This window comes from Oncorhynchus kisutch, linkage group LG9 (assembly GCF_002021735.2).
Source record: "Oncorhynchus kisutch isolate 150728-3 linkage group LG9, Okis_V2, whole genome shotgun sequence".
In the NCBI taxonomy this organism is placed as follows: domain Eukaryota; kingdom Metazoa; phylum Chordata; class Actinopteri; order Salmoniformes; family Salmonidae; genus Oncorhynchus; species Oncorhynchus kisutch.
In genome coordinates, this window is record NC_034182.2 from 14,663,065 (window position 1) to 14,690,947 (window position 27,883).

Genomic DNA, 27,883 nt, shown 5'->3' on the forward strand with positions numbered 1-27,883 from the left:
GCAATTGTACATTTACACATTACACGTTTTATACTTTGACAGCTGTCTTTGTGTTGTAAATGATCTAGATATTTATATTTCAGAAAGTGTGTGCGCTTGAGCGGAAAATAACTGGTCAGGCGGGGGAATTCAGTCTCACTTCCCAACCACTAGATGGTGACATTACCCTGTAGGGAGATTTTAGCTGTCGTCTATATATAAGACAAAGTTCTAATCCAAATGGGGTTCTGTGAAATCTTAAGCAAACAGAGCGAGACTTGGAAACATTGAGAAGCCCCGTCATGGAGAGGTTAACGTTAAAATTAGACTGTAACACCACCCACACACAAACACCACGGGGCAGCTTAGTTGGGTGTGTGTTAGTGCGCATGTGTGTGTGGGGTGTGGCGCGGGCATTATACTGAAGTAGCTACTGGGAATATAGTATGGATCAGTGAAGGTGATCAGGTATTAGCTGCAGTGTAAGCCATGGGGTCAGGGGTTAGCCACAATGTTTAGCTATAGATTAAGCCCTGCCCTCTCAGGCTTGGGTTTTCAGCTATGAAAAAAATTGCTAATTTGGGGTTAGTAAAGAGAGCAGAGCAGATCTCCATATGACCATAAGTTGAAAATTGTGGGTAGGCCTATAAACGTGTATTTGCACTGTCATGTGTACGCCTCACCTGGCATGTGCAGGTACCTCTACACCGACAGAATGTATAACCCAAACCCTTCTCTCTGACAGCACTGAAGGGTTTGGGTCTCAGCCATATGCACAAATAGGCCTCTGTCTGTGTGTTCTGTTCACACATACCCACTCTGTTTTTGTGTGCCTACGAGCGGCATCTCTCTCCCTCAGCACCACTTTCTTACAGAATGATCTCTCTCTTCTGATCCCTCTCCTCTTTAAGCTTGTTAGAGCCCAGTCTGTTCCCCAGGGACACCATGAGATTAGGTGTGTGTGTGGGCGTGCCCGTGTGTGTGTGTGTGTGTGTGTGTGCCTGTGTGTGTGTGTGTACTGTAGCCTATGTGAACATGCTGTGTGGGAGGAGTCTGTACTTGGCTGTTCCCTGACCTTGGACGAGAAAAGCGTCTGGATGTGAGAGAGCGAGAAAGACAGACTTGGAGAGTTTGGTATCAACATAATGCACAGCACACTATAAGGAAGGGAGCGGGACAGGCTGAGACAATGGAGGCTGCGGTATAGGCTACTGCAGTGCAGGTTTGTGGGTTGTTGTTTCTGTGGCTGAAGATAGATTTAACATTTGAATTCTGAGAGACACCTGGCAACCCATAGCTGAGCTGGAGAGTGATAATGTCTGTACAGGCCAGATGACAACACAGCATACAGTAAGTCCTACACTGTTTGTGTGTGTTCTTCTGTCAATGTGTGTACTTGAATGTGTTATCTAGAAAGTGTAGTGTGGACATAATGGACAGACAATACTGAAAGAATGGAAGCTCTTTGATGTGCAAGGTAATTATGTAGAATGTCCGAGGCACTTAGACTCATCTAAAATGGATACTATATTATTTATGTATGGTTTTTAGTCTTGTGTGGTTACTTGGTGCTGTTTATTTCCGTTTGGAAGATTAATAGAGTATCTATCAAATTTTCTAATTCAATCTAATAAACTACTATACTATCTCCCCCTGCTATGCTGACACTGGAGTGTGTGTGTGTGGGTGATGGAGTATGTGTGTGGGTTTCTCTTGGTGCTTGGTGCGGATGGATCCACTATGTATGAGGTGCATTGTCTCTCCCCCCCCCCCCCCCCCCCCCCCCCAACCACACACATTCCCTCCATCTTTCTCTTTGTATTGTCTGGTGACTGCCTTGGTTATTGTCCCAGTCTTGGGATGTGGGCACATATTCTACCTCCTCCCCCCAAGTCCTTATACACCCTATGTTTTTATTGTGTAAAAAAGTAATATGTTGATAATGTATTCTAATTATATGAGATAATTAGGGCTGATTATACCATACAGAAATACACTGTATAATGCACTTTATGTTCACACACCTAAGAGCACTGAATATAATACAATAGCAGGATATAGTACACTTTTCTGAGGGCTTTGATTGTGTGACAACCAGAGTCTCAGCAGTGGATATACTACATTACCCATAAGCCCAGTTCACAGCATGGAGAGCTGGTTTATCTGGGCTCTAACAGTATAAGAACATCTATGGCCCTACCTCCCAGCAGGGGACCTTAACCTCTGATATGCAGCCAGCTCAGACAGAGAACACCTTAATCCTCTCCTCTCCTCTCCTCTCCTCTCCTCTCCTCTCCTCTCCTCTCCTCTCCTCTCCTCTCCTCTCCTCTCCTCTCCTCTCCTCTCCTCTCCTCTCCTCTCCTCTCCTCTCCTCTCCTCTCCTCTCCTCTCCTCTCCTCTCCTCTCCTCTCCTCTCCTCTCCTCTCCTCTCCTCTCCACTCCACTCCACTCCTCTCCTCTCCTCTCCTCTCCTCTCCTCTCCTCTCCTCTCCTCTCCTCTCCTCTCCTCTCCTCTCCTCTCCTCTCCTCTCCTCTCCTCTCCTCTCCTCTCCTCTCCACTCCACTCCACTCCTCTCCTCTCCTCTCCTCTCCTCTCCTCTCCTCTCCTCTCCTCTCCTCTCCTCTCCTCTCCTCTCCTCTCCTCTCCTCTCCTCTCCTCTCCTCTCCTCTCCTCTCCTCTCCTCTCCTCTCCTCTCCTCTCCACTCCACTCCACTCCACTCCACTCCACTCACTCACTCACTCACACAGTAGGCTGCTTGCAAACTTAGAAATGTTTCATAAGCAATTTATTACACATGTAGCCTGGTCCCATATATGTTTGTGCTTTTGCAAATGCCAACTCGATTGCTGTCATTGGCGCGACAAGGAATTGGAATGATAACTCAACACAGTTCCCATGGATTCTACATGGTAAGTCAGTATGGAATATTCTCTGTCTTTTCTCTCTTTCCAGGCAGCCAATGAAAGAGCCCGGAACAGGAAGCTGAGATGGAGTTCCCAGGGTGCCCTGCTGCTGCCGGCGTTGCCGTGGGCGACGAGGCGGAGAAGGAGGGCCATGCCCAGGTTCTATTTGATGAGTTTGTCCAGGCGTCTACCTGCAGAACGACACTCCGTGCCTTCAACCTGCTGTGTGAGCACCTTCAGCTCACACACACACACACACAGCCACAGACATACTCCCCGACGCAGCCGCAGAGGCCTTTCTACCACAGCCTCAAAGAACGCCTCAGCTACTGGAAGGCAAACGCACTGTGGGCCAAACTGGACAAACGGGCGGCCCACCACGAATACGGGAAGGGTCGTGTCTGTGCCAACACCACGGTACTTAATAGTAGTAATTTAGAATCTGGTATTTAACATTTTCAAATACACAGGCTGCACAGTGCGTGTACGTTTCTAGCTTCTCATCCCAGCTGTCCCCTCTCCCAGTGTGTGATCATCGGGGCGGGGCCGTGTGGTCTGCGTACAGCAGTAGAGCTGGGGTTCCTGGGGGCCAGAGTGGTGCTGCTGGAGAAGAGAGATGCCTTCTCCAGGAACAACGTCCTTCACCTCTGGCCTTTCACCATCCACGACCTCAGGGGCCTCGGGGCCAAGAAGTTCTACGGCAAGTTCTGTGCTGGAGCCATTGACCACATCAGTGAGTATGGAATGATCACTGACACTTGACCCCTGAGTCTCCATGGTTACAGCGATGGGGCTTCAATGTTCATTAGAGAATCCTCTCTCTCATTATACCATGTTTCTCCCCCCCCCCCCCCCCCCCTCTCTCTCTCTCTCGCCCCCCTGCCCTCTGTAGGTATACGGCAGTTACAGTTGGTGTTATTAAAGGTGGCTCTGTTGCTGGGGGTGGAAGTCCATGTCAACGTAGAGTTCAAGGGACTGGTGGAGCCACCAGTGGACCAGGAGCAACAGAGTAAGTCCTTCTGTGTGTGTGTGTGTGTGTGTGTGTGTGTGTGTGTGTGTGTGTGTGTGTGTGTGTGTGTGTGTGTGTGTGTGTGTGTGTGTGTGTGTGTGTGTGTGTGTGTGTGTGTGTGTTGTGTGTGTGTGTGTGTGTGTGTGTGTGTGTGTGTGTGTGTGTGTTTGTGTGTAATGCCTTTATGTGTTTGTGTGTGTGTGCCTCAGAGGTAGGCTGGAGGGTGGAGGTGAAACCCAAGTCTCACCCTATTAACCAACTGCAGTGTGACGTGGTGATCGGAGCTGATGGACGACGGAACACACTGCCAGGTAAATCATCTAGTAGCGCCTATCGAAACACTGAAACAGCAACAGATCTCAGGCAGCATCAGTCAGACCTCCCATCACTGAAAGAACACATTTCTTAGTAAATGCGTTTCTGGGAAGGGAATTATTCTTGCCCTCTGATCCCAGAATTCCTGTTTGCAATCACATCCTGTCTCCCATGTGTTCAATCAGGGTTCAGGCGTAAGGAGTTCCGTGGCAAGCTGGCCATTGCCATCACAGCTAACTTCATGAACCGTAACACCACAGCTGAGGCCAAGGTGGAGGAGATCAGCGGAGTGGCCTTCATCTTCAACCAGAGGTTCTTTCAGGAGCTACGGGACACCACAGGAGTGGACCTGGAGAATATAGTGTACTACAAGGACGACACACACTACTTTGTGATGACGGCTAAGAAGCAGAGTCTGCTGGAGAAAGGAGTCATTCTGCGGGTAACAACGCACACAGACGGGCCACCCGAGTGGCGCAACAATCTATGGCACTTCATCACAGTGCTTGAGGCATCATTACAGACCCGGGTTCGATCCCAGGCTGTGTTGCAGCCAGCCGCAACCGGGAGACCCATGAGGCGGCGCACAATTGGCCCAGCGTCGTCCGGGTTAGGGGAGGGTTTGACCAGCTGCGTTGTCCTTGTCCCGTCGCGCTCTAGCGACTCCTTGTGGCGGGCCGGGCGCATGCACGCTGACTTCAGTCGCCAGTTGTACGGAGTTTCCTCCATCACATTGGTACGGCTGGCTTCCGAGTTAAGCGAGCAGTGTGTCAAGGAGCAGTGCGGCTTGGCTGGGTCGTGTTTCGGAGGATGTATTGGCTCTCGACCTTCGCCTCTCCTGAGTCCATACGAGAGTTGCAGCGATAGGACAAGACTGTAACTACCAATTGGATATCATGAAATTGGGGAGAAAAAGGGCAATTCTTAAAAATGTTATGTTAAACATGAAACAATGCATACACACATATACATACTTTATGACACACTGATACAGCTGCATTGACTGTATTGTTATTTTACTCATGTTGATCTCACTGCTCTCTACTGCCCTGATATACTGTAAAACTGTGTTATTGTTCAAACATACTGTGTCATACCTATCAGGACTATGCAGACACAGAAACACTTCTCTCACGGGGAAACGTGGACCAGAATGCACTGCTGGCCTACGCCCGCGAGGCGGCGGACTTCTCCACCAATCACCAGCTGCCGTCCCTGGACTTTGCCATGAACCACTACGGGCAGCCTGATGTTGCCTTGTTTGACTTCACCTGTATGTACGCGTCGGAGAACGCTGCACTGGTCAGACAGAGACATGGACACCATCTACTGGTCACGCTGGTGGGAGACAGCCTTCTGGAGGTGAGGAGAGGGAGAGGAAGAGAGGAGCAGAGTTGAGGGAGAGTAGAAGAGTGTTAATGTCAGCAATACTCTGAAAGTAATTCTGTTGTAAGTAGCATATGGTAGTAATGTGTGAGTGTGTGTGTGTGTGTGTGTGTGTCTGCTTTTGTGTGTGTTAGCCGTTCTGGCCCATGGGGACAGGTATAGCACGGGGGTTCCTGGCAGCATTGGATTCTGCCTGGATGGTACGGAGCTGGGCTCAAGGCCTCGCCCCCCTGGACATACTTGCTGAAAGGTGAGAGGGCAGGTCTGCGGTTAGGAGAACACACACACCAGCAATCAGGGAATGGGCATTGTAAAACCTACAGACAAACACACTGCCAAAACCACACAAATGCACCTAGGCTAGGAAACCAAATGATCGTTCACCTGATTCCCTAACTAAATAATCCTCTCTCTCTCACTCCTCTCTTTCTCTCTCTCTCTACTCGCTTTCTTTTTTTCAGAGAGAGTCTGTATCGTCTCCTTCCTCAGGCCTCTCCAGAAAATGTCAACAAGAACTTTGGTCAATACACTGTAGACCCAGCTACCCGCTACCCTAACATCAACCACCAACTCATCACCCCCGCACAGGTAAGCACAGGCACACACACACACACACACACACACACACACACACACACACACACACACACACACACACACACACACACACACACACACACACACACACACACACACACACAGGACTGATGATGATGAGAATGACAATCTCTGTAGGTGGGGCATCTAATATACACAGAAGAGAGTGGAGGTTCGGGTGCGGACCAGGAACCACGACTCCGATCCCCCTTGCCGAAGCTACTACGACAGGGTGAGTCTGACCCTCTGAGTACTGAACGGCTACACGAACATAACTCTAACCAATCGTCATCTTCACTCATATTTGTTTTCTTCCTCTCTGGTTCCCCAGAGTCCTTCTCTCGCTCCAGTAAGCTTTTGTCATGGTGCCAGCAACAGACACAGGGTTACCGTGGCGTTGCGGTTAGCGACCTCACTACTTCCTGGAAGAATGGCCTAGCTTTGTGTGCCCTCATCCACCACTACCGACCTGACCTCATGTGAGTCACCTCTGACCTCTAGCCTCACGCTCTTCACAAATAACCTTACCTTATACACCTCATCCCAAAGGTAGCATTCAGGCGCAATGTAGTTTGTCTCACTTCCTTTTCACGCAAGCTCAGGTGCATGTTTGTGTGAGAGTGGTGAGGCTGATGAGTCAGAAGACCATGGTCCTGATTAGTGCCCTTTTAATTGCCTGATTGGATCAATGCCTCTCTTTGTCCACTTGCTCTGGTGTGTGTGTGTGTTTGTGTGCGCGTGCTTAAGTCTGTAAAGTGTGTCTATTTGCACGTGTGTGACTCTCTTACTTTGACCCTCTCATCCCATCTCCCTGCAGCGACTTTGACTCTCTAAAGGAGGATGAGGGGGAGGAGAATATGAGGTTGGGGTTGGAGGTGGCAGAGAAGGAGTTTGGCATCTCTCCTGTGATGACTGTCGAGGAGATGTCGTCTGTCAGTGAAACGGACACTCTCTGTATGGTCATGTACCTCAGCCAGTTTCACCAGCTCTTCAAGGACGCACTGCCCCCAAGCGGTGAGTTTCTCAACCACAGTAGTCAGTGGTAAGAACGGTTAATGCTCAATTCTCCTCATCACCCTCTATTCTTATCCTATCCTCTCTTTCCAGAATGCTGAATAGTCTTCCTCGTCTCCGGCCCTCTCATAACCACTTACCTATAATACCTTACTAAGCAAAAGCAAAGTGGTGAAACTGTGTCTATTCCCTATTACCTGTCAGTGGTTATGAAGGAAAGGAGATGAGGAATGGCGTGACCGTTCTTCTCCTCTTTTCTTTAGAATCCCAGACCGAGAGCCTAGATGGGAGGGCTGCTGTGATTGGTCCTGCCTCTCTCCTCAGCCGCCTGGGCCACAGCCCATCCCGCAAGCGCAACCCCAAGGTACACACCCCTATTTGCTTATGTAGGGACTCTGTTTGTCTGTGTGTAGGTGTATAGGTGCATGTGTGTTTACATATATTTGTCTGTGTCCCTCCCATCAGGAGCAGAAGGAGAAGGATGCGGTGGGGAAGAGGAGGAAGACCAGTCGGCCATGTCTGGAGGACGTGAGACAAGATCTCAGATTAGTGGACAGTTATGAGGTGAGGGGTGTAACCTGTATCCCTGGTTAAGGTAAGATAAATTGTAACTGCCGGTAGTTCTGTGACTAAAGTAATGAGATGACATGCAATGATGTCAAGTATTTTAATTGTGAGAACAGCTATACAAAACCTTTGGCCTTAAAGTGACACGGGTCAAACTCTCCACCATTCTGCCTTGCACAGGAAGAGGCTGCCTTGTGCTCTGTGGGTGGAGCAAGCCAGAGCAGAGTGCGCTCGATGGCCAATCAGCTGCTGGCCAAGTTTGAGGAGAATGCCCCTTGCCCCTCCTCCACGCCAGCTGCAGCTCTCCGCAGACAGGTGAGAGGGGATGGAATTCAGAGCTCCTAGCTGCTAAGAGTTTTCAGGTGTTACTAAGATAGTTTTCCATCGCTCAAAGCCTCAACAGTTTTCAAAAATATTTTTATTGAAAATCTGTGCTTTTAATCTGAATAAAGGAACTTCTACAGCACGGTCTGTCATCCATAGCTGTGGGTAGTTTAGATCCTTCAGGTGCGAGCCGACTGACTGACTTCCTCTTGAGGTTTCAAGAGGATAAGCCAGATTAGCTGCACTGATGGGCATTTTGGGTCAGGGCCAATGGGACTCACTGAGCCTTGGAGCAGTAAGTAAGGGTTCATTTGGTTGAAGGGAACAGCTGTGGTTGCAGCAATATGGCTTAAGATTAACTGGTGGTTAGGGTTAGGTTAGGGTTAGGGTTAGGTTAGGGTTAGCAGTGGTAGCTCTTAGCCTAGGCCCTAGAGTCTTAAGCCCTCACTCCCTCTACTAACTGACCACCAGGGGGACTCCATGCCCATGCTTCCACCTCCTCCAGCATCCCCTGACCCCCAGGAACCAGCCTTTGTGGCCTCCGCTGCCACCTGGAAACAGGTAAAAATAGTAAGTCCCACACCTGCTCCACCTGTGGTTCTTAGAGGACCGTAGAGTTAATATAGCTAATATCTCTCTGTGTCACCACATGGGGGTTGGATGCTTGTGTGTTGTGTAGTTCAGTCATGTGGCCTTTTTTCCTGGCTCTTTCTTAGCTTTAGTTCCCATCGATATCAGTGTTTCGCTATTTCGCTACCTCAAACCACCCACTCACATGATGCCGTCTAAACCCATCTCACCCCAGAAGAAGCGCACGCAGCAGCAGGAGCAGATGAGTTTCAAGTACAAGGAAAAGGTCAAATGTCACACTCTGCCCAGCAGGGGAGAGCAGGTACGCCACCCCCAATCTGGGTAATGTAGTTGTGTGTAGACTAGATGGCATGTAGACTAATAATGATGTCCCATGCCCCACATAATTGTTCATAGATTTCCCAAGTTCCCATTACCCATCTGCAGACTAATGTGTGTCACTGGTGTGATGACTTTTGAGGTCTCTTCTCGGCTACCTCAGTGGTTCCCTGAAATATATTCAGGACAGAAAAGACCAATTGTCTTTTCCAGAATTGTCTTTCGACAGGTGGCCGTCAAATCCTACGCAACTCGCAGTCCGTCAACCGACAGACGAATGTTGCGCCATCTGGCGCATGGCAATGAATTGTTCTCTCAGTGTAGTGGATCTTGACAGATACATGGTGAACGTTGGCAGTAAGAGTTGCCCACGGTCAAAGCTTTAACCAAACACCTAGTGTGTACCTACCCCATTCATAGACAATTCATAACTACCTTTAGCGTCAATTGGCAATAGTATAGTCCCGAGGCGTGCTCTATACATTAACACTCATCGCTTGCGGTATGGTTTTGGAAACGTATGGAACCCGTCTTTCATGGAAGCAATAAATCATTTTCAAAAGCATACTACAATTGGGAATTGATTCACATTTTGATGGAGTATTTGGCTTATTTTGGCTTCCAGACCCAATTCACCTTAAAACAGAACATGTAAGATCCTTGAGTAACGTTGGGCTCCATCAGTCCGTTATTGGGCTAGTGTGGACCATGAGTGGGCTACAACTTGAGTTCAATCTATGGGCCTCAGGGCAGTGTCAGAGTGCTAAATGATACTGTTATTCATATAAACAACTGTTGTTTCTGAGAAAGAGGAGTACACTGGAATGAACTGGATTCAGAGTACATCTTGTTTGGTCTTTTAAGAAAGTATATTTGTATAACTTACCGCAGGGCATGTGGCATGTGACAATACTGCAACTGAAATTTTCCCTTTTAAGATTTAAAAAATCCGAGGCCTGTGAATGGTTTTTGTTCATGTTTGCACGGCCTTCTTTCCTCAGACTCCTCTCTGATTTGCCTACAAATTAAGTTTGATTGGTGTGAGATAAGGGCCTAGTGATGATAACATTTATATTCATGATTTTGGACAATGATTACACTGCAACAGCAAGATAGTTAAATTAGTATAACGACAGAATCCAATAGCTTTGTGTTCCATTTCCACATAAACAACATGTTTATGGCTCCGATTGTGTCATCCCTAGTGAGTGTGTCTGTGTGTGTTTTACTGTTTGTTCTGTCCTTCGTCCTCATCTCTTGTCTCTCTTTTCTCCTGTTGTCTTTTAGAAATACGTTCAGATGTACACAGGGGGAGTAAGCTCATTGGCTGAACAGATTTCCTGTCAGCTTCAAAGTCAGGAGTCACCGTCACCCCAGCACACTCCTGATAGGAAGGAATCAGTAAGAATTGATTTGAATGAATCGACTCGCTCACACTAATACTGTCAATAGGCTGAAACTCATTCAGCATTGGATTATACCCTATCTCGGCTGGTTCTGAAGTAGGCCCTTTCCATGTTAAAGTACCCATGAGCACCAAGGTGAGGTTTATAGGAGCATGTCAAATTGGATGTCAAATGAAAGCTAGGAGTCTATTTCTTTATTTTATACTGGCATATATACATTTTTCAACCATTTTCATCCCAGAAATGAGGAATAAACAAAGGCTATGATGTCTGGACAAACAGATAGAAATGGGGTCTGAGAAAACATCTACCAGAAAAAGTCTTAAAAGGTATTATAAATGTATCAAAACACAATAAGGTTGAAGTAATGACCCCTGACAACTAATATCAACACTTCGTTTTGGAGACATTTCTGTAAGTTTAAGAAACATTGCCTTGTACTGTGAAATTCTGCACCAAAAACCCACATATATTTAAGATATCTTTGAATTTCTCTACCTCATGAGGAGTGAGGACAATGAAAGTTCACAGAAGTAACAAGTAAAGGTATACCAATCATTTAGTTATCGTGTTTTTACCAGTAGTGTAACATACTTACTTTAAACATACTTTAAAGTACTACTTAAATCGTTTTTGGGGGTATCTGTACGTTACTTTACTATTTGAAAACTTTTACTTTTACTTCTACATTCCTAAAGAAAATGTACTCGTTGCATTTTGAATGCTTAGCAGGACAGAAAAAAATGGTCAAATTTGTACACTTTTAAGAAAACATCTCTTGTCATCCCTACGGCCTCTGATCTGGTGGACTCACTAAACACAAATGCTTTGTTTGTAAATGATGAGTGTTGGAGTGTGCCCTTAGCTATCAGTAAATAGAAGAACAAGAAAATAGTGTGATCTGGTTTGCTTAGTATAAGGAATTAAAAATGCTTTCAATGCATTTTTCTGAAAATTGTGGGTCAACGACGTTCACTTGCGTTTACCCTCCACTTGGCCTACCCTCTCAGCCAAGGCCATTTTAAACACATGAACATACACAGAATAGGTAGCATACATTCAATATCATGCATGAGTTGAATCAAAACATGTTTCACACCCTAAGTTGTCATAATTCATGAGGTAATGCTTCGAGTCTTCACAGATCGGGTGTCATACCACCTTTCTTTCCTTACATTAACGACAGTGTTATTTGTCATTATTAAGCTTTTCAAATGTTTATTAGAACAGTGAACTTCCACCCTGTACAAATCATGGCTCTTCGAGATCTCGAAAAAATACATGTGTAACCATCTCTACGTAGCATTTCATTATGTTTCGCCTTGAAAACAATCCTCATGGACACACAAATCCAAAATAACGTAGTCCTATGCCATTGCAAAATCGAATGCTTCTAACGGAAAGAATCAACTATAGGCCTCCTGTCAGTAATGTATAGGCCTACTTGTTGGATTCATTGAATTCGCATTGGTGTCTAGCTGTAGGCTAGTTGTCTAGTGATATTGTCAACCATCATCAGCTGATACAGGAAAGAAAATGATTATTGATAGAAAATAATCAAGTTCAATAAATGGTGTACTACTGGCCACGGACGGCAGGGAGAACCAACAGGCGCACCTGAAAATCAAAGCAATGAGTCCTCTAAACAGCTGACGGACAATATCAAACAATTATAAATCAACGGAGAATTCTAATGCATTGGAATAAAGGCATTTAAAAAAAAATAAAGGACACATGGCAAATAAATAGCGAAAATGAGGAACTACAAAGGAAAGTCTATGCGTAAAGGAGCTCAGCTGAGACTGAACTTCAGCCCTACTGAGTGGACAGCGCAGCCACAGTGAAATACATGGTTTAAACTACGACAGAAACCTGTATGTCATTGGAAGTTTTTAACTCCATGTTTACCACTGTAAGACATATTTACCACTACATTTTAAACCAATAGGAAAATAGTTAATTTACTATTACTTAGAGACCCCCTCTGTTACTGGGTGTAAATCCATTTTTAAAGTCAATGTGTCATGTCATAGCTGACACCTGATGGTTGAACCTTATTTGAACAGGCATTGAATCTTTTGGAAAAAGGTGGACACAAAAACTTGAGAGATTCTGTTAACAAACTTGATTGGCTAACTCTGAAGTGAGGTGATCCATGTATCACAGCTTATTCTCTTTTTCTCCCCCCCCTCTCAGGCTGGCGTTCACTCTGTTTTGGCGGGGCCAGGGCCAGGAGGGGCCAGTGACGTGTGTTTCTTCTGCAGTAGGCGTGTGTACGTGATGGAGAGACTCAGTGCTGAGGGACTGTTCTTCCACCGGAGCTGCTTCCAGTGTGACCACTGCAGCTCCACCCTTCGCCTGGCCTCTTACGCCTACGACCGACCTAACGGTGAGGGGAGGGGGGGTCACTGAGCTCCATAGGGTTAGAGAGTAATGTTAAAAGTGGGTATCTCCGGGGCCTCCCAGGTGGCGCAGTGGTCTAAGGCTCTGCGCCGCTAGGCCAATTGTGTGTTGCCCCATGGACCACCCAGAGACTCTGGGTTCGAGCCCAGGCTCTGTCACAGCCGGCCGCGACCGGGAGGTCCATGGGGCGATGCACAATTGGCCTAGCGTCGTCCGGGTTAGGGAGGGTTTGGCTTGTAGGGATATCCTTGTCTCATCGCGCACTAGCGACTCATGTGGTGGGCCGGGCGCAGTGCACGCTGACCAGGTCGCTAGGTGCACGGTGTTTCCTCCGACACATTGGTGCGGCTGGCTTCCAGGGTTGGATGCGCGCTGTGTTAAGAAGCAGTGCGGCTTGGTTGGGTTGTGTTTCGGAGGACGAGCCCATATGGGAGTTGTAGCGATGAGACAAGATAGTAACTACTAACAATTGGATACCACAAAATTGGGGGGAAAAAGGGGGTAGAAATTCAAAATCAAAGTGACTAACTCCAATGAATGACAAGGGCTGCCCTACCACACACACACTGAAAATACCACTACCAGCCCAGCATGGTCTTGGCACTGAAACACTGCCTCAAATTGTTTTACATGCTTTACCACACCTTGCTGTTTTATCTTGAATGCAGCTCTGACCTGCAGTCTATGAGGGTCAGTGACACTCAATCACACTGATTGATTTTACACTGATTTTACACTGATTGCTCCAATCTGCCCTCAGGGTTGATGTTACACTGCATGATCACTTTGTAAGGCTCCCAGGTTATCAGCAGACCAGAGACCAACTAAGTTAACACATGAAGAACACAAACTCAGTGTGTTGCTTACTGCACAGTTGGGGCCTGGGGCTCCCTGGACTGACTGTGTGGTTGTGTATCTTTGATTGGGTGTGTGTGTGTGTGTGGGGGGGGGGGGGGGGGGGGTGGCTGAGTAGGGGATTCAAATGACTGTAGAATAAACAAGGTGCAAGTAAAAAAATGTGTTTGTGCATCAGCATGTTTTTCTCTTGTTATGTCAGTCACTGACAGTCACTCAATTAGCCATGTCAGCTAACCATTTTTAGATTGGTAAGTCAGCTAGCTAAACTATCTGAATTTCTAGGCCGAATACCGACCGTGCATGCAGGACACGTCCACAGGGTCTCCCCTGACCTCCACGGGGGCCCCCATTGATTTTGTTAGTCACTCTCACTCAGATATCATTAACATGGCAAAAGTCATGGCAAGATGTGTAGAACTGCAGGAAGTAAACTTTAAAACTGCAAAAATGTCTCTCCACCCCATGGCAAAATGGTTAGAATTGCAAGACATTTCCTGTAAATTTGCAACATTTTCTCTCTGCCCCATCGCGAAATGTGTATAACTGCAGGAAATTAAATGTTAAACGTAAATGTTTTTCTTTGCCGTGAATAGAAGGGCCACCAAAATGTTTTGGGGGGTGAACCCCCCACCCACCAACCAAATCTCACTTAGGGCCCACAAAAGGCTTCTGGTGGTGCGTGTGTGCATGCCTGCTTGCGTGTGTGTGACTGTGTGTGTGTTGTACCTCTTAGAGATGTGATACAAAAGATGTCAGTGTTGTCATGTCAGGAGCTAATCTCGAAGTTGAATTCAAAACCGTTCAACCAATCGGGGATGAGGTGTCACATGATAACCGTTTGAGTGTGAGGGGAGAGTGTGTAGGGTCGACTATATATGAAGTGGTCTGTCAGTGGAAGGACCAGATCGAGTGTGTCTTCCTGTCAATTCTGTCAATTCTGTCGACCGCCGCTGTTTTCTATGGAGGAGTCACACTGTAAGACACAACTCTATTTCATTATTTTCCGGGAAGCTGAGAGACGTTTCCTCAAGGTCCAGGGACACTGTTTTCTTTGTGTGGAAATGTAAACAGATTTAGCTGAGGACGAGACTTGTAAGATTTATTACACTGCTTTCCCTGTAGTACTACTGTCGTTAGAAAACACTTCGGTTTTTGTTTAAAGTTCTCCTGTAAGATGCATGGGAGCTGCAGATCTCTCTGTAGTGCGGTTCTCAAGCTGCAATTCTCAGTGTAGTGAGGTTCTAAAACTGCTGTGTGTAGGGCGGTTCTATGTATAGTGTTCTAACACATTGGTTCTGTGTGTAGGGAAGTTCTACTGTAAGCCGCACTATGACCTCCGTCTGGTTGGGCCGGTCCAGAGGAAGAGACCTGCTCCTCCTACCTCCGACCAGCATCCAACCCCCTACGAACGGACCCCCTCTCAGCAGACCCTCCTGGTAAGGACTTCTGCCTTTCCCCTCGTACTCTGGCTAAATGGAAGCTCTTGGCTGACCTGGGTTTTAACTCCTGATATTTGTATAGACATAGCAATTACGGTTTCATTTGATGACGAGCTCTCTCTCTCTCTCTCTCTGTATAGTATATTGTTTTGAGGAGAATACGTCATGTATGTATGAGCTTTTCTGTAGATCGATACACTGATCCTTGGAATTTTGGGGGGTAAAATACTGTTTTTTCTTTGTCCCCTCCTTTGCTGCTTCCTCCCAGGAGTCCCCAGCTGCTCTGTCCACTAACCCTCGCTCCTCAGTAACTGTGGTGACAGCAGATCGCAGGTCCTCAGGTAAGCCAAGCGGTTCATGTATCTGTGTCATGTGTGTGTTTTCAGTCGTAATGCTTGTGATGTGTGTTTGTGCACAGAATGTGTTTCTTAGTGACGCCGCTGAGTGTGTAAAGAATGTCCAGAGTGCGCAAAGAATGTGACATTGACTTTGGCTAAGTGTATGTCTGTGTGTGTGTGTTTCTCAGTGGCGTCTCTGATTGGGAGTGGGTCCGGCTTGGTAAAGCTTCTATGTGTATGTGTGTGTGTGTATGTGTGCGTGTGTGCACTCAGTGGCATCTCTGATTGAGAGGGAGTGTGGCTTGGCTAAGCGCGTGCGCGGCACGCCAGAACGTATAGAGCTGGAGAACTACTGTGGGAGCCTGGGGAGCCTGGAGACTGAGCAGCTAACAGATGAGCCGGAGGAGGTGCCAGAGGAGACACTGGCCAATTACAACCTCAGTCTGCTGGTGACAGAGGTGAAGAAGGCCAATCACAAGCGCATCTCGTTGCGGGACAACGAGGGCTCCAGGTCAGCATTACAAAAACAAACATTTATCTGTCCTCTTTCTCTCCCCCTTTTTCTCTCTCGCTATCCATCTCCCATGTCCTCTCCCTCTGTCTCTTCCCCTCTTTCTCCCCCCTCTTTCTCTCTCCCCCTTTTCTCTTGTATACACACGAACACACACACACACACACAGTAATTGCCTTCCTCTCTCCTCATAGTTCAGAATCAGAGACGGAGGAGGAGGGGGAGAGGCAGCGAGCTCTAACCAATGACCTGGCTAGAGACTCATGGAGGAAGGCCATGGAACTACACGCACGCCTCCGAGGAGAGAGAGGAGATGACGAAGAAGAGACAGAAGAAGGAGAGGAGGAAGGAGAGGTTGATGAAGATGATGATGATGATGAGGAGGAGTTATCTAGTGATGGTAATTGGCCATTTTTCTCTGTTTTCCTGTGTGTGTCTCTCTAAGTGCTGTTAGTTAGGAAGATTTGTTTTTAGACTAGTTTCCTTTCCTCACCTTTCCCCTCCTTTCCTCTCTTTTGTTCTCTGTTCTGTTCTCTCAACCCTCTTTCTCTCTGTGTCTGTGTGTGCCCTCCCTCCCTGCTCGTCTCTCTATTTGGTGTGTTTCCCCCTGCTGGTAGAAGGGGAGTACTGTCCGTGGGAGAGGGAGCGTCACTCAGGTCTGTGGCTCCTCCCTCTAGAAGAGGTGCAGGAGACAGGTGGCACCGCCACAGGAGGGAAAGCTAACAAAACATGTTTATCATTTTTATTATGGGAATTGATTTGTTTACTAAGCATTTTTCATGTTTTGCTGTGTCCTTGAGCATAATGACACACTATTAGGCCAAAGTTACAGTAACTTCCCCACCTATTGCACCCCATGGACTTAGACAAGTGATTCTTGCACCACTGTCCAATGGCTTTGGTGGCTGTGGTTGCCCAAACCTTATTACTAATATCCTTTGCCTCATCAAGTCTACAGTGTTGCTAAACAGCGACAAAAAAAACAACCTAATACCTACTCTCGCTCATTACCAACTGTGGCTCACAAGCAATATGTTTTGTACGACACAGGAGGTTGATATCTGGTTTTCTCTGTAGGGATTTTGACTTTCTCTTTACTTCCCCTCTCTCTCTCTCTCTCTCTCTCTCTCTCTCTCTCTCTCTCTCTCTCTCCCTCCCTCTCCCTTACTCCGCCTGCAACTCTCTCTCCTCATCTCTCTCTTCCCCCCCCCCTTTTCTCTCTCTCTCTCTCTCTCTCTCTCTCTCTCTCTCTCTCGCTCTCTCTCTTTCTCTTTCTTTCTCTCTCTATCTCTCTCTCTCTCAGGGGAAGGAGCATCTCCACTTACCGCTGAGGAGGTAGCCTCGTTGGACGAGTGGCAGCAGAGCACACACTCTCCAGACACATACACACCTGACACACACACGCATGGCACAAACACGCCTGACACGCACTCTCCAGACACACACACGCCTGACATACAACTGCCTGACTCGACAACACCCGACACACACGGTCCACACAGCCCCACCAGTGTACCCAATATCACCTTCTCCACTCCGGCCACTGCCTCAACACCCTTCACACCCACACCTTTAACGTCGCATGCACCCACACCCACGTCCTCAGTATCAATTCCAGACTCCTCTGTCTTTACCTACTCCTCCCCCAACTCCTCCACAACCTCTGGCTGCTCCCCGGGTCCAGACGAGGGAGAGGAGGATGGGGAGAAGAAAGAGATGAAGGAGAGAAAAGAGCGAGAGGAGAGGGAGAGAGGGGGGAAGGAGAGGGAGAGGGTGCGTGACTCCAGCAGTAGTTCGGGGATCGGTGTGGGAGGGAGCTCCACCACCTCTACCTCGGACCCTCTCACCCCTCCCGGCATCCCTCCCCCCGCCCAGCTCAAGGCATGCTGGGATAGCCTGCCCCACCCTTCTGTGGAGGCAGAGTCACTGGAAAGCCCCGTCTCTCGCCCTGCCCCTCGATTTGCCCCCGCACCTATCATGGCGTCGGCTGTTGTGCGGGGGGTCGGGGGCAAGAAGCTGAAACCGTGGGACGTGGATGGGGGAAGGGGATTTGTTGCGGGGGGGTCTGTTGGGGCAGGGTCTCTTGGGGAGAAGCTGTGTAAGGGTGTAGTAATAGACCCCTTAGAGGACATCAACCCCCCCTTGTCTCCCCTGAAGCCCCTTAAGGCAGTGCCCAGAGACGAGAGAGAGATCGGGAGGAAGAGGGAGATGGAGAGGAGGAGGGAGATAGAGAGAGCAGCCATGGGAGTGGGGTGGGAGGACACGAAAATCCCCCTAGGAAGGGAGCCTCTCCCAAGGAAGAGCAGAGGTGGTCTAGACCCCCGCAGACTCACAGAGAGCTTGCCCCCCCTCCTCCTCACACAACTCCAGGGGGGCTCCCTCTTCCCTTCACGTAAGTGCTGCAGGGACAACCAGCCCTCCAGCCAGAGTGTGTCTGAAGCGGGCATAGGAGAGGGTGGACCCCTGGGCCTGTGGAGAGCTGTCATCTCTGGCTATAAGAGGGACAGGAAGAAGAAGGGCAGGACTTCCCTTTCCAAAGTGGCAACAGCCCCAGCCCCCAAAGAGCAGGGCAGGAGGAAACCTTCTGCGGAGAGAAGAGGTAATACACACACACAATCTGGTGATCTGGTATAGTGATTTCCTATGGTGAACCTCTGTGTTTGTGCAGGTGTGAAGTTCAGGGAGCGCCAGAGCTGGTCGGAGCCGGAGGAGTCAGACATCACCTGCTCTGTTGTGATGGAGAGGTGTTCCATGAACCCCAAGGCCAACGTAAGGACATCACTACTAACACTACCACTGATCTTAGAGCAGCAGGCTTGACATTCCACTACAGCTCTGACTGTGAGAGTCAGCGATGTCACTACAGACCTCTGTTCAGCTCTACAGCTCTGTGTATGCCAGCAGTCTTTACAGTGATTGTTTGGAGGAAATGCATTCGCACTATAGGAGGCTGATGTCATATGTGTTAGGGGATATCTGGTCTTTGTTGGTTACCATATCTCCTCTCTTCAGAGGCTCAGGTAAATGTTTTAACGGATCAATGTTTTTAGCTTCGTCTGGAGCTGTTTGACCTAGCGTCAGACCTTCAGAAGGACACCATTGAGGAGGAGGAGGAAGAGGAGAATGAGGAAGGGGAGGTATACTACTTTGTGGCAGTAGGATGAAGGCTGCTATGTACTAGTCCGGTTAGAGAGCGTTACAGCAGAGTTACTGAGAGAAGTTACGTTTCTCCCGTTGTGTAGATGGTTACGTTTCTCCCGTTGTGTAGATGGTTATGTTTCTCCCGTTGTGTAGATGGTTACGTTTCTCCCGTTGTGTAGATGGTTACGTTTCTCCCGTTGTGTAGATGGTTATGTTTCTCCCGTTGTGTAGATGGTTACGTTTCTCCCGTTGTGTAGATGGTTACGTTTCTCCCGTTGTGTAGATGGTTACGTTTCTCCCATTGTGTACAGGGGTCGTTTATAGCTGTAATAAATAGTTTGTAAGTTCCGATTTAGAGTACGTTTTGTCTGAACTAGACATACTATATATTGTGTGCCCGATTTTGATTGTTTTTTGGTCTTCGTCTTTCCAAGTCTGCATATGTGCCTCATGCCCTGGCCTTTAAGAGGGCGTATGCCATTAAGGTAGTGTGAACATTCTTATTGGTTGCATCAAGCCTTTCTGATCTCTGTGCTGCGTCCTTATCGTCCCTAACCCTCAGTAGTGTGTATACTCAGTAGTGTGTAGTGTGTATGTATTTGTTGCTGTGGTCAAATCTTAATGGTGTGTGTGTCTGTGTGCAGCCTGCTGATTCTCTCTCTCTCTCTCTCTCTCTCTCTCTCTCTCTCTCCTACAGAGGCACGTGGGGAAGGAGAGGGAGCGGGACAGCTCCCCCCGTATGGATACACAGCGTAAGTCATCGTGCCCTACGGAAGTTGTCGGGGTACTGGTGCACATGATGGACCTGAAGGACCCGTCCAGCCTGGATGTGTCAGAGGCCATGTTCCACAGAGACCGAGACCCAGAGGAGGAGCAGCTAGATGCCAGGTTAACACGCAGAGTACAGAGGGCGGCGCGCAAACAGGCCAAACAAGAGCAACTCAAGAGACTGCACAGGGCCCAGGTAAGATGCAGGTTTATAATGTATGTGTGAGTGTGTGTATAATTTGTGTGGGTGCGTATGATTTGTTTAAAGCCTCGTTGGTATTGTAGATGGCACTAACATGCATCTTTTGTCTTGATCTTGTCCACATTCTGATTGTGCCCACAGTTTCAGAAATATGTCTCGTATTAAAATATCTTCTATCCGTCCACTGTGTCTGCGTTCACAGGTCCCTCCCTGTATGCAAATCATTTGACAGCTATTCTTTATTTATTTATTTTAAGACACATATTGATTGTAAGCTATAAAAACAAAGAGTCACACACTTTATGTATGAACTCCCAGTAATAATTGGTTTACCTAATAAATAACTGGGAGATTATACATTGAGCTTGAGACTCTCTTTGTTTTTATAGGTTACAGTTTATTCACTGTTAGTCAGCACCTCCACACTAAATAATTTCCTCTGGGTCTGCACCAGCTCATGCATTTTACAAGACACATATTGATGCCATAAGTCAATGGGTGCCACCTGTCAGTGATTTTAGAATGCGGGATAATAGTTATTTAAATGGATTTACTTTTTGGATTTGTCTGCACTTGTAAGATATCCAGACACCTTTGCTGCATTTACGTAGGCAGACCCATTCTGATCTCAATTATTGGCTAAAGAGCTGATCTGATTGGTCAAAATACAAATTAAAGGAAAAATATCAGAATTGGGCTGCCTGTGTAAACACAGCCGATGTGTGCCTGACCACCTCCGTAGGGATCAGGAAGATCGGTTCACAATCAGATCAAATGCGTATTTTAGTCGTCTACACCTGTCTGAAAATGTGAATGTGGACAAGATCAGGACAAATAATGCATGTTTGAATCAGGTATAAACAGGGCTTGAGTGTATAAAATGTGCCTTGTCAGATGATCCAAAGGCAGTTGGAGCAGGTGGAGGAGAAGCAGAGGCAGCTGGAGGAGAGGGGTGTGGCTGTGGAGAAGGCCTTGAGAGGGGAAGCAGGTAAACACACACACTTTTTACACGCTTGTTTGACATCATGGTTTGTTTTGACCTATACTACTCTTAGTTAGTTTGACTAAGCAAATGATCAGTGTACGTGTGGTCATGTGGTCAACTCCATTGCATGTTCTCATTATAGACTACTGGGGAGAGTCGAATGACAGTGAAGAGCTGGACTTACACCTGGGAGGTATGTACCTCACACACTATGCTGTATTCCCCTCTAACTATTCATTACCCTCCAATCTAACCCCTGGTTCCTTACACTCCTCTCTCTCTCTCTCTCTCTCTCTCTTTCTCTCTCCCCTACCCCTCCCTCCCTCTGTCCATCTTCCTCTCTCTCCTTTAGTCATGGGCAGGCAGGATGACCCAGCTCTGATGCAGCAGTGGTTCAAGCTGGTCCAGCAGAAGAACTGTCTGATGCGCTATGAGTCAGAACTCATGATATTGTGAGTATCTATCTGACCTTTGACCCCCTATGTCAAATCAAATCAAACTTTATTTGTCACATGTGCCCCGACTACAACGAGTGTAGACCTTACGGTGAAATGCTTACTTACAAGCCCTTAACCAACAGTGCAGTTCAAGAAAGAGTTAAGAAAATATTTACCAAATAAACTAAATTATAAAGTAACACAATAAAATAACAATAACGACGCTATATACAGGGAGACCGGTACTATGTGCGGGGGTACAGGCTAGTTGAGGTCATTTGTACATGTAGGGGTGAAGTGACTATGCATAAATAATAAACAGTGAGTAGCAGTAGGGTACAAAACAAATGGGGGGGGGGGGGGGAGTAAATAGTCTGGTGGCCCCTTTATTAAAGGTTCAGGAGTCTTATGGCTTGGGGGTAGAAGCTGTTAAGGAGCCTTTTGATCCTAGACTTGGCGCTCTGGTACCGCTTGCCATGCGGTAGCAGAGAAAACAGTCAATGACTTCGGTGACTGAAATCTCAGATAATTTTTGGGGCTTTCCTCTGACACCGCCTAGCATATAGGTCCTGGATGGCTGGAAGCTTGGTCCCAGCGACATACTGGGCCGTACGAACTACCCTCTGTAGCTCCTTACAATCAGATGCCGAGCAGTTGCCATACTAGGAGGTGATGCAACCGGTCAGGATGCTCTCGATGGTGCAGCTGTTGAACTTTTTGAGGATCTGGGGACCCATGCCAAATCTTTTCAGTCTCCTGAGGGGGAAAAATGTTGTTGTGCCATCTTCACGACTGTCTTGGTGTGTTTGAACCGTGATAGTTCGTTGTTGATGTGGACACCAAGAAACTTGAAACTCTCAACCCGCTCGATGTTAATCGGGGCCTGTTCAGCCCGCCTTTTCCTGTAGTCCACGATCAGCTCCTTTTGTCTTACTCACATTGAGGGAGAGGTTGTTGTCCTCGCACCACACTGCCAGGACTCTGACCTCCTCTCTATAGGCTGTCTCATCGTTGTCGGTGATCAGGCCTACCACTGGTGTGTCGTCAGCAAACTTAATGATTAATGGCTTCTGGTTGGAATATGTACGTATGGTCACTGTGGGGATGACGTCGTCGATGCACTTATTGATGAAGCCGATGACTGAGGTGGTATACTCCTCATTACCATTGGATGAATCCCGGGAACATATTCCAGTCTGTGCTAGCAAAACAGTCCTGTAGCTTAGCATCCACGTCATCTGACCACTTCCGTATTGAGCGAATCACTGGTACTTCCTGCTTTAGTTTTTGCTTGTAAGCAGGAATCAGAGAGCCTAGGGGGATAGAATTATGGTCAGATTTGCCAAATGGAGGGCGGGGAGAGCTTTGTATGCATTTCTGTGTGTGGAGTGAAGGTGGTCTAGTTTTTTGTTTTTTCCCCCTCTGGTTGCACATGTGACATGCTGGTAGAAATGAGGTAAAACAGATTTAAGTTTGCCTGCATTAAAGTCCCCGGCCACTAGGGATGCCACTTCTGGATGAGCATTTTCTTGTTTGCTTATGGCCTTATAGAGTTGGTTGAGTGCGGTCTTAGTGCCAGCATCGGTTTGTGGTGGTAAATAGATGGCTACGAATAATATAGATGAGAACTCTCTTGGTAGATAGTGTGAGCTTACCATAAGGTACTCTACCTCAGGTGAGCAATACCTCGAGAATTCTTTAATATTAGACATCTCGCACCAGCTGTTATTGACAAATAGACGCACAACCCCACCCCTCATCTTCCCCAGTCACCACTGGATTCTGTGCTTTGTGCTGCCCAAATGTATGAGCACTTATGTCGGAATGGCAGTATGTACAGTCATGGCCAAAAGTATTGAGAATGACACAAATATTAATTTTCACAAAGTTTGCTGCTTCAGTGTCTTTAGATATTTTTGTCAGGTGTTACTATGGAATACTGAAGTATAATTACAAGCATTCCATAAGTGTCAAAGGCTTTTATTGACAATTACATGAAGTTGATGCAGAGTCAATATTTGCAGTGTTGACCCTTCTTTTTCAAGACCTCTGCAATCTGCGCTACCATGCTGTCAATTAACTTCTGCGCCACATCCTGACTGATGGCAGCCCATTCTTGCATGATCAAGGCTTGGAGTTTGTCAGAATTTGTGGGTTTTTGTTTGTCCACCTGCCTCTTGAGGATTGACCACAAGTTCATAATGGGATTAAGGTCTGGGGAGTTTCCTGGCCATGAACCCAAAATATCGATGTTTTGTTCCCCGAGCCACTTAGTTATCACTTTCGCCTTATGGCAAGGTGCTCCATCATGCTGGAAAAGGCATTGATTGTCACCAAACTGTTCCTGGATGTTTGGGAGAAGTTGCTCTCGGAGAATGTGTTGGTAACATTCTTTATTCATGGCTGTGTTCTTAGACAAAATTGTGAGTGAGCCCACTCCCTTGGCTGAGAAGCAACCCCACACATGAATGGTCTCAGGATGCTTTACTGTTGGCATGACACAGGACTGATGGTAGCGCTCACCTTGTCTTCTCCGGAGAAGCTTTTTTCCGGATGCCCCAAAAAATCGGAAAGGGGATTCATCAGAGAAAATGACTTTACCCCAGTCCTCAGCAGTCCAATCCCTGTACCTTTTTCAGAATATCAATCTGTCCCTGATGTTTTTCCTGGAGAGAAGTGGCTTCTTTTCTGCCCTTGTTTGACACCAGGCCATCCTCCAAAAGTCTTCACCTCACTGTGCGTGCAGATGCACTCACACCTGCCTGCTGCCATTCCTGAGCAAGCTCTGTACTGGTGGTGCCCCGATCCCGCAGCTGAATGAACTTTAGGAGACGGTCCTGGCGCTTGCTGGACTTTCTTGGGCGTCCTGAAGCCTTCTTCACAACAATTGAACCACTCTCCTAGAAGTTATTGATGAACCGAAAAATGGTTGATTTAGGTGCAATCTTACTGGCAGCAATATCCTTGCCTGTGAAGCCCTTTTTGTGCAAAGCATTGATGACGGCACGTGTTTCCTTGCAGGTAACCATGGTTGACAGAGAAAGAACAATGATTCCAAGCACCACCCTCCTTTTGAAGCTTCCAGTCTGTTATTCGAACTCAATCAGCATGACAGAGTGATCTCCAGCCTTGTCCTCGGCAACACTCACACCTGTGTTAACGAGAGAATCACTGACATGATGTCAGCTGGTCCTTTTGTGGCAGGGCTGAAATGCAGTGAAAATGTTTTTGGGGATTCAGTTCATTTGCATGGCAAAGAGAGACTTTTCAATTAATTGCAATTCATCTGATCACTCTTCATAACATTCTGGAGTATATGCAAATTGCCATCATACAAACTGAGGCAGCAGACTTTGTGAAAATGAATATACAGTGCCTTGCGAAAGTATTCGGCCCCCTTGAACTTTGCGACCTTTTGCCACATTTCTGTATTCTGTAAAAAAACTGTATTTTTGTGTGAAGAATCAACAACAAAGTGGGACACAATCATGAAGTGTAACGACATTTATTGGATATTTCAAACTTTTTTAACAAATCAAAAACTGAAGAATTGGGCGTGCAAAATTATTCAGCCCCCTTAAGTTAATACTTTGTAGCGCCACCTTTTGCTGCGATTACAGCTGTAAGTCGCTTGGGGTATGTCTCTATCAGTTTTGCACATCGAGAGACTGACATTTTTTCCCATTCCTCCTTGCAAAACAGCTCGAGCTCAGTGAGGTTGGATGGAGAGCATTTGTGAACAGCAGTTTTCAGTTCTTTCCACAGATTCTCGATTGGATTCAGGTCTGGACTTTGACTTGGCCATTCTAACACCTGGATATGTTTATTTTTGAAACATTCCATTGTAGATTTTGCTTTATGTTTTGGATCATTGTCTTGTTGGAAGACAAATCTCCGTCCCAGTCTCAGGTCTTTTGCAGACTCCATCAGGTTTTCTTCCAGAATGGTCCTGTATTTGGCTCCATCCATCTTCCCATCATTTTTAACCATCTTCCCTGTCCCTGCTGAAGAAAAGCAGGCCCAAACCATGATGCTGCCACCACCATGTTTGACAGTGGGGATGGTGTGTTCAGGGTGATGAGCTGTGTTGCTTTTACGCCAAACATAACGTTTTGCATTGTTGCCAAAAAGTTCAATTTTGGTTTCATCTGACCAGAGCACCTTCTTCCACATGTTTGGTGTGTCTCCCAGGTGGCTTGTGGCAAACTTTAAACGACACTTTTTATGGATATCTTTAAGAAATGGCTTTCTTCTTGCCACTCTTCCATAAAGGCCAGATTTGTGCAATATACAACTGATTGTTGTCCTATGGACAGAGTCTCCCACCACAGCTGTAGATCTCTGCAGTTGATCCAGAGTGATCATGGGCCTCTTGGCTGCATCTCTGATCAGTCTTCTCCTTGTATGAGCTGAAAGTTTAGAGGGACGGCCAGGTCTTGGTAGATTTGCAGTGGTCTGATACTCCTTCCATTTCAATATTATCGCTTGCACAGTGCTCCTTGGGATGTTTAAAGCTTGGGAGATCCTCACTGAACTTCTGGAGAGAGTTTGCTGCACTGAAAGTAAAGGGGCTGAATAATTTTGCACGCCCAATTTTTCAGTTTTTGATTTGTTAAAAAAGTTTGAAATATCCAATAAATGTCGTTCCACTTCATGATTGTGTCCCACTTGTTGTTGATTCTTCACAAAAAAATACAGTTTTATATCTTTATGTTTGAAGCCTGAAATGTGGCAAAAGGTCGCAAAGTTCAAGGGGGCCGAATACTTTCGCAAGGCACTGTATGTGTCATTCTCAAAACTTTCCGCCACAACTGTAGAATGGCTCGGTGCAGTATGCAATTATCTGAGTCAATCAGTGTGACATGGTCTCCATGACAACTGTCTCTCCCTCAGTGCTCGGGAGCTGGAGTTGGAGGACAGACAGAGCCGTCTTCAACAAGAGCTCAGAGAGCGGATGGCCGTGGATGGTAAGTACACTCATACACACACACGCCATACTGTACCATAATGCTCTTAATATATTCTCTGTTTTCATTCTTCTCTCACTCTCTCTCTCCCTCTCTTTAAGACCACCTGAAGGGTGAGGCAGAGCTGGCTGAGGAGAAGCTAATCCTGGGGGAGATGTTGGAGGTGGTGGAGCAGAGAGATGCTCTGGTGTCTCTGCTGGAGGAGCAGCGGCTGCAGGAGAGCCAGGAGGACAGAGACCTGGAGGCCATCATGCTGTCCCGGGGACTGGGCCTGCACAACTGGGCCTGAGCTCTATTCCGGGGACTGGGCCTGCACAACTGGGCCTGAGCTCTATTCCTGGGACTGGGCCTGCACAACTAGGCCTGAACTCTATCCCTGGGCCTGGGCCTGCACAACTGGGCCTGAGCTCTATTCCTGGGACTGCACAACTGGGCCTGAACTCTATCCCTGGGCCTGGGCCTGCACAACTGGGCCTGAGCTCTCTTCCTGGGACTGGGCCTGCACAACTGGGCCTGAACTCTATCCCTGGGCCTGGGCCTGCACAACTGGGCCTGAGCTCTATTCAGGGGACTGGGCCTGCACAACTGGGCCTGAGCTCTATTCCGGGGACTGGGCCAGCACAACTGGGCCTGAGCAAAAGACACTCACGTCACTTTCCCTCTAAATCTGCGATCAGGGTCATGGTTGTGAGGTCACTTCACCTCTGATACAACGTTATGACCAGGATCAAGGCGGGACTGTCTGGATGATCCATTTTTAGGATTGGATATGTTTCCCCATCCTGCTACACCCATCCTGCTGCTACACCTATCCTGTTGCTACACCCATCCTGCTACACCCCTGACTCACTGACTGATGGGCCTTTGAGATGGCTCGATATTCTATGCTCACTATACTCACCCAGTCTGTTGTTATGGCAATATATGCCATGTTTGAATTATTTGTTATTCATTAACAATTTAGAGAAATGTATATTATGTAAAAAGAAACAATACATTTTTTTTTTAACTCTTTAAAAAAATATATATACTAATTATGTTTTACTTCATACATTGGATAATAAAGACATTCTGACATCATATTGTCATGTTTGAACATTTTAAGATGAGGGGGACTCTTGTAGGGGAGTGGAAGGGAGGGAGACCTGGGGGTGGGGATTCCAGTGAGCTTGGGAGGGACATTGTTTTTTAAATCCACAGGTGTGGATATTGTGTGCAGTCAGAAATAGCTGCTGAGATTACTCTCAACTCTCAGTTCACTACTTTCTAATCCTGCCACTTGTATAAATGGGTGACAATATAGCATCTGAAGGAGTTTGTGGCTCTGGGGTTAAATATTTGCCATGAAGCCATGAGGTTGTGGGTTTAAGTCTCATTACCTGTGCTTTCCTTTCTGCTAATGTCAAATATATGGAAATAACTA

At 47.1% G+C, this 27,883-nt stretch overlaps 1 protein-coding gene across 7 annotated transcripts; it reads left to right on the top strand.

Annotated features, from left to right (window-relative positions):
* The first annotated feature begins 30 nt into the window (after positions 1–30).
* Positions 31–27,542, top strand: LOC109896324 (protein-methionine sulfoxide oxidase mical3a-like). Of its 7 annotated transcripts, none has more exons than XM_031831957.1 (33): positions 40–1,329; positions 2,934–3,301; positions 3,410–3,617; positions 3,777–3,893; positions 4,103–4,204; positions 4,394–4,650; positions 5,313–5,570; positions 5,729–5,844; positions 6,056–6,182; positions 6,330–6,423; positions 6,523–6,670; positions 7,009–7,205; positions 7,469–7,569; positions 7,671–7,769; positions 7,953–8,087; positions 8,568–8,666; positions 8,902–8,988; positions 10,293–10,406; positions 12,608–12,800; positions 14,978–15,108; positions 15,380–15,452; positions 15,723–15,960; positions 16,155–16,360; positions 17,264–18,559; positions 18,629–18,729; positions 19,011–19,097; positions 19,536–19,586; positions 19,799–20,065; positions 20,966–21,059; positions 21,199–21,249; positions 21,409–21,508; positions 26,387–26,460; positions 26,562–27,542. In XM_031831957.1, the coding sequence occupies exons 2-33, from the start codon at positions 2,969–2,971 to the stop codon at positions 26,747–26,749; spliced, it is 5,742 nt and encodes a 1,913-aa protein (XP_031687817.1). In that variant the 5' UTR covers positions 40–1,329; positions 2,934–2,968; the 3' UTR covers positions 26,750–27,542. The 7 variants fall into 7 exon arrangements, with proteins under 7 accessions (XP_031687822.1, XP_031687823.1, XP_031687817.1 ...); XM_031831959.1 differs by having other exon boundaries at positions 8,568–8,657; XM_031831958.1 differs by having other exon boundaries at positions 40–1,201.
* The last annotated feature ends 341 nt before the right edge of the window (positions 27,543–27,883 follow it).